The following is a 13,490-nucleotide window of genomic DNA, read 5'->3' as shown; positions in this document are numbered from 1 at the left end:
GCCACTCTGTTAATCACTGATGGAGGGAAAAAGGAAGACAGATGAAGACGGAGGAAAGGAGAGCGTGCTGAGGCGTACCGAGTCATTGATCTCACCGGCTAATGGTCACATTGGCCCACTGCATGTCTCTGCTGAGGAAAAACAACAACTTTCAAACGGAAATCACATGGGGTATTCTAATGAGATAACTATATTACCAATAAGAGGGTTTCAGATGAGGTTATCTGCCGTTTGGGCAGCCATATTGGAACAGAGTAGCTGTGGATAACAGGTTGTATTTCTATATTTAAAGGAAAGAACAATAATGGCAACATGGTTTTAGCTCCCCTACAACCGCCCCAATTAATTCCATCGTTTGTGTTCACAAGCACTTCAATAATGCATTTGTTTGTTGAAGTTGCTAGAAATGATTGTCAACCTTTTTCGATGTGCCATGCCAATTTATAATATTCAAATTTTGTTATAAATTTATTAAGGGCTGCAGCAAGTCTCCTGTCCAAACAGATAAATTTGCTTTACAATGCAAAAACTCAACAACACTAATATATAAGTTGTAGCCTATGATATTGTAGGCTTCAGGCCAAAGTATATCGTATAGATATTCTTAATAACTCGTAGTTTCTCGGCTAAAGTGAGTCTCTCGCTCGCAGTCTAACTGTTGCGTTTGGGACACTTTGTTAAATAAATCCATAACAAAAAATCTGACACGTGAGGTTTTCAGTGATTATTTGTACATTTTCTGTATTGAAATATTGTTACAAATCTAGCAAGTCCTGATGCCTTGGGTTGAGACTGTCATCCAAACAGAGGTAGATCTGAGGTTTTTGCACAATGGTATAACATGAGATGGACCTTATGGTAATAATGTGTATTATGACAACTGCAGCCTTAATGACCCATGTGTTCAAAGGAATAAATGCTCAGAAATCTTGTGTTTTATTTAAGTGCCTTCTAGGCTTCAATTTGACATAAAAAAAAAACATGTCTAGGAAAAGTTTTTGGTAGATATGATTTAAACAGAGTTATTTGCTTTATAAAAACGTAGTCTCCCCGACCGCCATGGCGCCATCATCCAGAACTACTTCTGCTCAAATCCACAAAAGTTATTTTTATGTCTCCAAAGATACCATTTATGCAAGCCTGAACTTAGGAAAATATCTCAGCACAACAAATCTAGAAGATTTAGATTTGACGTTGAAACTTGGAATAAAAGTAAAACCGGAAACTAAATGAAAGCTGAATATCACAGACCATTTTCAAAATAGTGAATATAGATAGAAAATCGTATACAATACAAAATTAATTTGAACTCAGAATCCAAAAATGATAGCTATATCAATCAAAATACAAAAATACATTTGTAAACTTCAATGTCAGAAAGTTAAACGTATTCATGTGCATCATTTTCATAGCTGATCTTTTTTTTTTCTTCCACTTCTTTACCTCATCATTTCAACTCAGATCTGAAGAATCTTTCGTCTCTTATAGCAGTTGAAAAGAGACACATTTTTGTTCTGGGCCATAAATGTGTATTCAGCAACTTTCCCATGGCCTGCATTAGGACATTTGACCTGAAAATGGAGGTGTTTGAGGGACAAAAAACACAAGCACAGTGTACAAACAATGAACTCTGCACGCTCAGCTCAGTGTAGCTTTTAATGCTTCGTGAAGATCAGTAGAGGTGACATTAAACAAACAGTAAAAGTGGACCATCTGAGGAATGAAGCCAGCAAACAGAGTGATAAAGTTAATGTTGCCGTACTAATTTAGCCTCAGGTCCGTACAGAGAGGCTTCAGAGAGAGAGAGATGAGGGAGTAACAACACATGCAGAAAAAGACAGACAGGAAGCAGCTTGAGAGAGAGACAACGAGACAACCCCGACCTGCTTCAGTCCAGAAGAGAAACAGAGGTAGACATTGACGAAGAGAAGGATGGAGGGAGACAGACTCTCATGTCATCTGGGATCACCGAGCACTGTAATAGGCTTGAGTCTCATCAGTTGGGCTCAGCTCGGGTCGGCTTGGCTGCAGATTTCCCTCACTGTCTCCCTGCCAACACATGCCAGCACATGGGAATGGGATTCTCCAGCAGACCCAGAACAATCCTAGAAGGTCTCACTTAGCAGGCTTTGGGAGAAAAGGAAATAATAGGTTTTGAGTTTCCCAGAGGCTTCGTACTGGCATAATATTTGCCCTCTGGTTCATAATAGAACTCCAATGATCTGAACACCGGAACACTCTTGGCAAACCCAGTGTGGGGTACGAGCTGTGTCTTCTGTGCCAGTGTTATCCTCAGTGTAATTTACTCAAATGGTCTTTTTTTATGTTGGAGATTCAGCACACACACACTCACACATATCCTTTTGATTTGATCACCGGTTGAATGTCTCGCCTCGGTTTGGCTGGGCCAGTAGATGTCCATATGTCTGGTACAACAGAGTAAGTGCAGATCTGACTAAGGTACCCATCAGGGATAACTTTCTAAAGTTTTAGAACAGAACATTTGAAACATTTTCAGAACAGCATGAGGCCAATAAAGCCTGGAACATTTTCTTCTTTTTCAAATAATAGCTCAGGGCTCTTACATTTCAATCCCGGGGAATATTCACCTGTTTTAAAAGCTAAAGCTCACTTACAGTAGGAAAAACAAAACGCACCTTATACACACCCATTTGGTGTGAATGGAATTCAATAACACACATTTTACTTGTCCTTTGTTTTAACATCAAAATTCCACTAGCTGTTCTTCTTGAAAAAAAAAACATGGAGAGGAAAGTTTGGACATTTACCATAACCTGACCAAGAGTCAACCTCAGATGCTGAAAAAGATTATGCCAAGGGGGAAAAGTGCCAAAACTCAAATAGCCCCTTGGGGCTGGCTCCAATTAGAGTCAATCGCCAAAGACCTTATTGTTAAAATGGCCTACTTTACAGCAGGAATAAACACGTTTACAGCCTGGTATAAGAAAACAGTTTTGCCCTTATAGCTAATATCCTTGTTTCTAACAACTGTACCAGGGTTGCATTTTTTTTAACTTGAGGTTATGATAATTAAGAGCGTGGCCGCTTTGACTGGCATGTTGGGGTCTGTCTCCTGCTGCTAGCTGTCTCCTCATCTTTAGCAAAGATCCAGCCATTTGCCCATTTTTAGAGTTAGGTTGTATCGTCACTGCCACTCTGAGCTTCACAACGGCTCTTCAGAAACCTATGGATGACGTCACAGTGACATCATCCATATTTTAAGCAGTCTCTGAACCTGAAGCGCCAGATTGTTTGTTGCACAGAACCATCTGACAGTGCTGTCATTTGAAACTGTTCTGGGTAAGGTGGCATTTACCAGGCAGGTCTAATGAAAGTGTGTGCCCCTTTTAACATATTCATTTCTCATAAAAGGTGATAAAATGATTGTCTATTTTTCTGTCTTTAACTTGTGAAGACCCGTCATCTAATGCTCTATGTTTGTACAACAGTTTGACTTTGGCATTTTATTGAATTTACTACATTTCATGCCCATGCTCAAGCGCCATTACAAATAAATTTGATCCAGATGCAGTAATGGTTTTGACTGACGTGTTGTTGGAGGTTGGTGGCAGAGGTTTGCGTAAAATGAAAAACCTCTGCCTGAAACTAAAACCATTTATTTATGTTTTTGTATTTCTCTTCTTGGGGGTATTTGCTCTTCAGGGTGGAACCCCACTAAACTCTCGCAATGTTATTTCATGCCGTTTATGGTCTCTCAAGCTTGTGATTATGGATTGTATCCCAACTAGTTGGGTCTTTTAAGAAAAATTCCCATCTGTACGTGCTACCATACCGTATAATCGTCAGACAGCTAGTGTTTCTAAATGACAATGATGCAAATGACACTACTGTGAATACGATGAGCTTCTAGTGGTGAGGTGAATGAGTAAAAGGGCAGACTAAGGCACAGGTGTTTACTCTGTATTGGCAATTCATTAGAACATAATAGCTTCTTGTATTTTTATCCTAGTGACAGATGAAACTCCTCCAGCTCCTCAGTCATTATCTCTGCATGCCACTGGGGATAGAATAGACCGTGGTAAATAGGTCTGCTAAAAAAAAAAAAGAGTATTGTTAACATCTAAATGACTAAAGCTCATCTCAATTTGTTCTATTTTTTCTCTCTCCACCTTCCCTTTCTGTCCCCCTTGTACTCCCTGCAGATGAATTCAAAGCCCTGCTGAAGCGCTTGCCCTCTGACCGGTTCTTGAACGTGTCTACGATCGCTAAGTTCTGGTCGACTGACTTGGCCCTCCAGAAGCGCTACGCCCAGCTGGAGTCCAGCACCGCCTTGGTCCTGGGCAAAGCCCAGAAGGTCGTCAGGAAACTGTTCACCCTGAGCAAACGCTGCCCAAAACACCCTCGCATCAGTCTGCCCAGAGAGAGGTAACTCACTGATACACTGACAGAAAACAAATCCAACTAGAAGGGCACTCGGAGAGGGCAACCTCCTCCAAGGCTGTCTCCATAACAAAAAAAATAAAGGGGGTATCTGCCCTGCGATTCAGATCCGGTCCAAAATTCAATTGAATTGTCCTCGGCTCACGCTACACACCAAGTTTAATGAAAATTGGGCCAGTAGTTCTTCCTTAATCCTGTTGACAAACAGACAAACAAACCAATGGACTGATCCCAAAACTGAAGAAAGACATGATTTTTGAATACTGTGAGTTTTCTGGGCTGCGTGTGCTGATTCATCACAGCTGTAGGCTCTCTAACAGCCAACCTCAAGTGGGGCGCACTGGGGAAACCGGGAGCCATCTATCTGGAAAGAGCTCAGCTTTGAATTTAGCTAAAACCCCCAAAAGCGATACACATGGGAGAGGTGGGAAACATGCCAGAGGGGTACACAATTGCTCCCTTTAAGCCGATTCCCATCCATAACATGTATTTGTAGATTGCTGGCATTGTGGCTTCAGCTTTGGGCTGTCGCTGCTGTCAACAGATTGTACAGTAGTCTAACTGTGTGTTATGAAAGAGTAGTAGCAACACTACGTACATAGCTATAGCCTGCATATACCTGAAGGGAATCATCTGTATCAATGACCCACAACATTCCCAGATGGAGTGGCCGAGAAACAGCTTCATGCAAAAGGAATTACCATCAATATTTTATGTAGGCAATGTCAGTTAGATACTGTAAATAAACCAGTTCTCATTCCCATCTCATAACATACAGATACTTGGTCAGAACTACTTGGCGTCACTAGGGTTTAGGCAACAAAACTACTTGGTTAGGTTTAGAAAAATTATGGTTTGGGTTTCTAGTTAACTAACGTATGTAAATTTAAATAATTTAACGTTTCTTAAGGTTTAACACAAGGCACGAACAGTGGTCTCCTGGGTGAAAGACCTTTGTTTCATTTGTGATACAAGAGGATATCAGTACTCTCATTCACATTGAAAAACATAGTAAAAGTTTACAGTGTGATTTTTCTTTTGATCTGTACCGAAGTTAGGGTTCGGGTTAAGTTATTTCCTTAAGTCTGTAGCATGCAGCATTACAATTTTTTTTATCTAAAATGGTATCTGGACACACACTCCTTAAACAAATATTGCCCAAAAATGTCAGTAGGCCGTACTGCATTTACTTGTGCAGCTCTATTAGTGAAGCAGTCATTGTGACCCCAACCACGATGTTAAAACGTAACGTTACCATAGAACTGTAAATCCATTAAAGTAATTGATTTTTCATCAAAGATTTGAAGCTTTGAAAGACAGACGGATGATGTCGTCCCGCTGACAGGGACATCAAGACAGAATGCATTCCTACAGTACCAGTCAAAAGTTTGGACACACCTTCTCATTCAACTACTTTGAAGAATCTAAAATATAAAACATATTCTGGTTTGTTGAGCATTTGTTTGTTTACCACATAATTCTATGTCAATATTAATCTACAATGTAGAAAAAAATAAAAATAAAAATAAAGAAAAACCATTGAATGAGAAGGTGTGTCCAAACTTTTGACTGGTACTGTATGTGTTGTTCATGAGACAATGGACAAACAACGTTTATTTTTTATTTGATTTGTTGCTGGCACACTACTTCCTATACTTTTGCACTGACTGTTGATAGTGTAAACTGTGACATGCAGAATCATCCATTTTGGTTGTAATTCCTCGCAATACTGGGCAAGACGTTTTTACAGTTTTTCACAATTGTTAACACACGTTTCTCAAAACAATAACGGCTTTCTCAAAACTGCACACACAAAACTGAAAACCTCACACACAAAATGCTAAACCTGACACTCCCTTTGCAAGATGACTCTTTGCCATCAAATCTCTTAACTGTTCACAAAATGGAACTTGTGTTTTCATTTGGTACACACAGCCATATTTTCAAATGACACACACATACCATTCATTGAGTACACACAACTAAGCATTTGCTGCACACTACCAAGCATTTACAGCACACTGAAGTGCAAAATTGAAAACACAATCATAGAAATGGAACACATCATATGAATGACAACGACTCTGGAGAATGAGCCATTTCTCCTTTTGTAAAATGTCTCAGTGTAGGCTTACTTTTTTCATAGTCAAACATAAAACAGCACACAAATATGCAGCAAAAAAAGTTTTATTTCAGTACACACAGAGAACAGTACAGTACTGTAAACCGGCCTGACGGTCTGGACGTTCCTGAATGTAGCGTGGTCAGCCAGGATCCTAGTTTGTATTTGTCGGAGTGTGATAGCGTTGTTCTCACGAACCATATTTACAATTTCAGTCTCCTGTTCGGCTGTGAAAGTGTGTGTTCTTCCTCCACGGTGTGGTTCTCTTTCAGTCCTGCAAAATACAAATACTGTGAGCACACTGTATTCTATTGATATGCAGTATTACAGTACACAAGGCAAATAGATTTCATACCTGTTCTCCATCCTGAAGGTTCTAATGATGGCAGCAACTGTGAAGCGGCTGAGATTTGGTTGGACCCTCTGGCCAGCCTCCCTCATGCTCAAACCATGGTTGAGCACATGGTCTACCACAGTGGCCCGAATCTCATTAGAGATGACCGTTCTCCTTCTTCTTTCTCCTCCTCCTCCTCCTTCTTCTCCTTGTCCTTCTCCTCCTCTTCCTCCTCCTTGTCCTCCTCTTCCTCCTCCTCCTCCTCCTCCTCCTCTCACTCTTACCCCTCTCCTTCTCTGGTTGTCGATCTCTTCAAAGTTCTCCATTGTTCACCAAACAAAACAGAGGCTCAAGGCACTTTTATGCTGCAGTCCTGATTGCAAATTGCTCAACAGACCTGAATGTTTAGAGATTTGAATATTTGTGTGTTGTAGGTTGATGCTTTGAGATTTTACTTGAGAAGTGTGTGCAACAACTGAACATTGTGTGTAGTGTTTTGACAACAAGGTGATGTGTAATTGACATCAGAGTGTAAAGAAGGAAAGTCAGAGTCTATTGCAGATAAGGGAGTGTGAAGTAGTGCCAAATTGGGTCGAGCGATTGGTACATGAAGTGAAGGTTGTGCAAATTGTGCCGAATTTTCGCTTTTTGTGTGTTAACAACTGAGAAAAACTGTAATGCACAAATGCGCCGGTGTTTGGAAACATACCAGGCTGCTACTGCAGCGGCACTGACCAAAAAAAACAGTGTTGTTGAAACCACCATCTACTAATAATTTGACAGGCTGACTGACTCCCTTTTGCCAGAGTCAATTCTACAGCTGCGGTTGACTCGACTGAACAAAACACCCTCGCAAGCTTCACTCAGCTGTCGTAACTTGGCTGTGTTTGTTGCTGCGCAGACAGGGTAAAATGAAGACAAGTTCTGGGGGAAAAGGCAGGTGAGACGAGGAAGGACGGAAAGTAAGAGAATGTGGAAGAGAGATGTGAAGGCAGGTTGGAGACTAAGAGAGAGGGAGAGGGATGAAGGGTCTAGTTACCGGTTGGTGTAGGCATTTTTGTGGTAAGGTACGCGGTACCACGCGTGACACGCTGTAATCAAGTCCTCACCCCGACTGACAGCCCGGCACTTGTTTACAGAGGACTTCAATTTCCCTGACAGTCATTTTCCTTCTTCCCTCTTGTTGCACTCTGCACTCTACGTTCTGTCTTTAGTCACCTTTGTGTCGCCTTTTTCCTTCTCTCGCTCCCCGTCTCACCCCCGTCACTCAAGAGTCATAATCCAGTTCGTACAAGCAACAAGGCGTTATCAGGGGCCGCTCAGCCGCAAAGGCTCCAGTTTTCTTCTACACAAACCCATTTGTTTTATCATTATTCATTTTTTTTTTGTCTATTTACATAGGCCTGAGGGGAAGGAATTGCTCGAGCATTTGGGCAATGTTGTGTGTGATTTCCTAAACTTAGCCCGGGGATAGAATCTCTCTGCAGAGCCAATTTCCAGTCTGAACTTGTTGCTGCTGTTACCGTGCCAAAGTGGATGGTAATTTATGTATGTCTGCATTTTCATCTCTCGCTGCAGTCATACCAAACACTCACCCTACCCTAAATCGGGAAAAAAGGTGTCAAATTGCCACAGATAAACAATCCAATTTTCAAGTAATATTGAGCAGACTGCAAATTACATTTACACCTATGGAAAATGGGATGCACACGGGGTGAACATCAGTGTGGTCTACAGGCAAATCGTTGTTTAAGGCTCTTATCCAAGCTTTTTCATAAACGTCCCCTTTAAATTTGGTGTTTAACTAAGTTTATGCATCTTAGAAGAATCTAAAACACGACAGGATAAGAGAATGGAAGAAGCACATGGGATGTAAAATGGAGAAAAGGCGCCACCCCTCCACCACCATGAAAATAGCACTTTGCAATGAGGTACAGAAAATATTGAGAAGTTATTAAGAGCTGAGGTGAGGAACCAAATTATGGAAGAAAAAACAGTTTACTGTATATTTCCTTTTTATCTATGGATTTACTGTGACATGATTACATTAAAAACAGGCTGAATTGTTTTTCTGTTGTGACATGAAATAGAAGTTAAGGGTTGTTTTGCATTTTTGTGTTTATCCCTTTTCAAAGATGAAATGTCAATGGCAAAATGAGAAAAATACGTCAACCTTCCAATCAAAGCTTGAACACTTACTGGGAATTGTGCACATCTGTTTTTACAGCTTACTGCAGCACAATCCATCCCTTAAAATGTAATCACAAATCATGTAACTGAACATACAGCCATACAACTAGACGTTTCCCCCTGCTTCTAGTCTTTGATAAGCTGGACTGGTAGCCTCCCAACTCCAGACATATGATTGGTATCTTTTCATTTCATTTCAGAAAGAAGGGAAACTATTACTCTTCAAGTTAAGCCGTACAGGTTGTTGTCAACTTACAGAAACACTTCATTTTCTGGCTCTGGCACAGGAGGATGATTTCCACATCTCTCTACACTGCCAGTGCCTTCAACCCATAGACTGTATATACGAAGTGGATATAGTCACTGTGACGTCACCGATTGGTTTGTGGACTACCATTATGAGGCTTCGAGTTAGGCATTTTAGCCGTCTCCATCTTGGGTTTAACTAAGGTAATAAATCAAGTGAGAAACAGGGTATTTTTTCATAGATTTCTATACAATCAGACTTATTTTGCAACCAGAGGAGTCGGCCTTGATGGTCATTTGAAAGAATGCAGGGTTAAGGCACTTCTGCATTGACTTCACTTCTCAGAACCGGAGGTTGCTGCCTGATACAACCTCTAGGCCACCAGGATGCCGTGACATCCCCATTCTTAATTTAATTGGATAAGCACCAAATATAACTCAGCAATAGTCTCAGCTAAAGGATATGATATGTAACACAGACAGCTAGAGTTTAAAACTGGTACTGCAGTCCAAATTCAAAATATTGGAGGGAATTGTCTTCCCCCTGCCTCCCCCCCTTCCCCAGACTGGAAGTTCACGCAGGTTGCCAGGTTGATGACCCTGAACCTTCACAACATTACACTTTGCCGGGACAACAAAGACACACACTTCCTAATGTAGGCTGATCTCTAGAATCCAGTCTGTGTGCTTGCTCCAATTGCTGCAGCATGCCCTGTTTGCATGCCAATTTGTTTCATATCTGGACACCCAGGACTCGAAATAGGCTGTGGGAGGGCTCACACAGGCCAAGACATGAAAAAAGGTTTTCTGTACCAGAATGGTGTGACATATCATGGTCGTTTTATAATTAAATACAGTAAATATATTACATATTGGTCGTTTAAATTATTAAAATTTAAAGTAAAAAGTAATATAAAAGCTTTATGGTTTTTTTTACGTTTAAACATCATGTGGTCAGAACATTAAACAGACTTGAACATTCAACCGAACAGGGCAGTGAAAGACTCTTTTTCATCCTGGTGAGTTCTCTCTTTGAATATTCTGTGCTGTATACACAACACATCATTGTGTTTTTTTTCTCTCCCCTCTCTGCAGGCCCGTCGGGTTTTGGTGGAGCAGGGCTCAGTCTCTGCTCTACTGCAATGAGCACGGAGTGCTGGGCTCCTTCGCCGAGGAGGTGAAGAGCTGTAGCTGCCCTGCAGAGCAGCCCACCTGCCAGGGAGCCGTTCCCTGCGTGGTGGGCACCTCCTCCACATCCTGCTCCTCCTGCGCCGCCGACAACGCCACCCGCTGCGGAGCCTGTCACCACGGCAACCTCCTCCATCTCGGATCCTGCAGGCCGAGCATTGCCGCATCCCTGGATCACTATCTGAACTTTGACCTGGACATGCCGGATGCTGAGGTTCTCAAAGATTTTAATATGTGTTTCTTTGGTTCTCAAATGTCTTTGGTTCAAATAATACAGTCCACCAATAACACTCAAAAACATGGCAAATTTGTTACTGGTTTCTTTGTGCCTAGAAAAAAACATATAGCTCAAAACATACAGCGTTTTGAGCTATATGTTCAAAAAAGAAAAAACAAAGTAGCAAACTAAATGCTATTATTGTAGCTCTAAAATTGATGCTACATTGCTGCAAAAATGCTGCAATCTCTGAAATAAAAAAAAAAATGGCGTTATAAATTGGCCCTATAAGTAGACCATATTTCATTTTCTGTGTCATTAGTTCTCACTGTCTCAGACCATATTAAACATCCAAAGATACGCACACAAGCCAATAATCAAAGCATGTCCACTGTCCCTTAGAAAAAATAAAGTTCAGTCAAGAAAATACAAGTTTAAGGGACACAAGAAGGGAGTTTTAAATTTAGATCTGGCTCAGTGTCTGTTTAACGGTGTCTGCAGTTAGATAAGAGAAGCTTTTCTGCAGCTAGCAGCAAATATATATGGACATTTACCAATGGAGTCATAAAATATTATTATTGATCTTCTTATTAATCGGATTCTTGCATTCATGCATGTTTATAATCACTCAACATCCTTCTGATAGACTGCTGGGCAGAACAACATCAAACGGTTTCAATGTTTTGCTTTAAAAAGCTGATATCAGTATTTTTATGTAGCATTAATAGGTCACACAAACAAAATGTGTAAGGGGGCTTTACAAGTCATAGTCCAGTTTGGCTAGTCCAATTTATTGTGAAAACGATACTTTTGGTTTTGTTTGCTATTTAGTCTGGTTTGGTTTCACATTGCACAAATTAAAGCGAGCAAATAAACATTTGAATTTGCTTGAAGGGCGTGTACCAGGGAGTGAATTCATTTTTCTCGTCTCGAGAGCTGTCCCATCTTTGCAGTGAATCACTTTTCTCAATTTGACTTGCTCATGAACCCCTTCTCCTCCAGTTTATCTCAAATTACTTCATATAAACCGCACTATTTTTGTGGACCTCATCCGGGACCACCTCTTGCAAGCGGTCTCGGACAGTTGTTTTGGTCTGCACCAGAGTATGATTAATGCCTCACAACTGCCATACCAAACCACACCAGGCATTGAACCGCACCAGTATTTTTGATACTATATTTTTGAACCGCACCAGAGTTCCATTAATACTGAAATTTTGGTTCACTTCCGGCAATTGGGTCGGATTATATTCCCAATGAAATCAAATTGCACAAGGATTCGCTTGAAAGTGGTCCAAGACCAGCTCTCAAAAGTTGTTTGGACTGTTTCTTTTGGTCAATATCAGAATATAATTATTGCATTCTCAACTGCCCAAAAAAACGCCATAGACGTTCCAATAAACGCATGTTTTGTTTCATTTGTTGCAATTGGGTTGGGTTATGTTCTCAATGCAATGGAAGCGTCCTAGGGTTCCCTTAAAAAACAGTCCAAGACCATCTATTGCAAGGGCTCTTGGACTTGTTTTTTTAGTTTGCACAAGAATATGATTAGTGCGTTTACAACTGCCCAAACGAGCCACACCATGTTTCCATGAAATGGACTAAATGGTGGTTTTGCTCCTTTATTGATCTGTCCATTATTAATTGTCTACCTGTAAGAGTGAATGTGATCACACATTTGTTCAATCTTTCTCCAGGTGAAGTACCTGCTTCAACGACTGGACAGCAGAATCGAGGTGCACGCCATTTACATCAGCAACGACGTCCGCCTGGGGAGTTGGTTCAATCCCGCCTGGAGGAAGAGAATGTTGCTAACGCTTAAGAGTAACAAAAATAAGTCCAACCTCATCCACATGCTGATGGGCATTTCTTTTCAGATTTGCTTGACTAAGAATTCTACACTGGAGCCCGTGCCTGCGATTTATGTCAATCCTTTCGGGGGAAGTCACTCAGAGAGCTGGTTCATGCCAGTGAACCAGCCTGACTTCCCCGACTGGGAGAGAACTCGACTGGACGCCGTCGTCACGGCACAGTGTTACAACTGGACACTGACTCTGGGCAACAAATGGAAGTCCTTCTTTGAAACAGTGCACATCTACCTGCGAAGCCGCATACTCACAGATGATCCGACAGTGAACGAAACTCTCTTCTATGAACCGTTGGACCTGGACGACCAGACATCCAACCTCGGGTACATGAAGATCAACACGCTGAAAGTGTTCGGATACAGCATGCACTTTGACCCCGAGGGCATCAAGGATGTGATCCTCCAGCTGGACTACCCTTACACGCAGGGTACGCAGGATGCCGCCTTTCTGATGTTGTTGGAGATGAGGGACCGGATCAACCGGTTATCTCCACCAGCACCGCAGCCCTTTGACCTGTTCTCTTGTCTGTTGCGCCACCGGCTCAAGCTGTCTGCTGGAGAGGTGGCACGCATCAAGGACTCTCTGCAGATCTTCAACTCCAAGCTTCCCAATGCCACTCCTGAACCTGAGCTGGCCCAGCTTTGCAGCTAGCTAGCTTAGCATACAAGTCAGGTTCTGGAAGTGATGATAGAAAGTGGAGTTGCTGTTAGACTGAACAGCGGAGGTACAACTTAATTAGCCTCGTGGACCCAAAGCCTCTGGATAAATTCAACATCCAACACTGAAGGCTGATTGCTGGGTTTTTCTCACAATTACTCTTGGCTGATTTTCTGTTGTCATACTTCTATCAGAAATTGCTACCAGATCCCTTTGATGAACAGTGGAGTGATGTTGTGGACTTTT

General features: G+C 41.6%; 1 protein-coding gene across 1 annotated transcript in view; it reads left to right on the top strand.

The window, feature by feature from the left end:
* brinp2 (bone morphogenetic protein/retinoic acid inducible neural-specific 2) overlaps positions 1 to 13,238 on the top strand; it is a 129,016-nt gene extending 115,778 nt beyond the window's left edge. Inside the window, exons 6-8 of the mRNA XM_054602845.1 lie at positions 4,185 to 4,407; positions 10,410 to 10,716; positions 12,417 to 13,238. Of these exons, the coding sequence (XP_054458820.1) occupies positions 4,185 to 4,407; positions 10,410 to 10,716; positions 12,417 to 13,238 (1,352 nt within the window). The remainder of the gene's footprint in view (positions 1 to 4,184; positions 4,408 to 10,409; positions 10,717 to 12,416) is intronic.
* Positions 13,239 to 13,490: the final 252 nt, after the last annotated feature.

Source organism: Anoplopoma fimbria, chromosome 8 (assembly GCF_027596085.1).
Source record: "Anoplopoma fimbria isolate UVic2021 breed Golden Eagle Sablefish chromosome 8, Afim_UVic_2022, whole genome shotgun sequence".
Taxonomy (NCBI): Eukaryota; Metazoa; Chordata; class Actinopteri; order Perciformes; family Anoplopomatidae; genus Anoplopoma; species Anoplopoma fimbria.
Note: the sequence above shows the minus strand (reverse complement) of the source record. Positions and strands in the feature narration are given on the sequence as shown.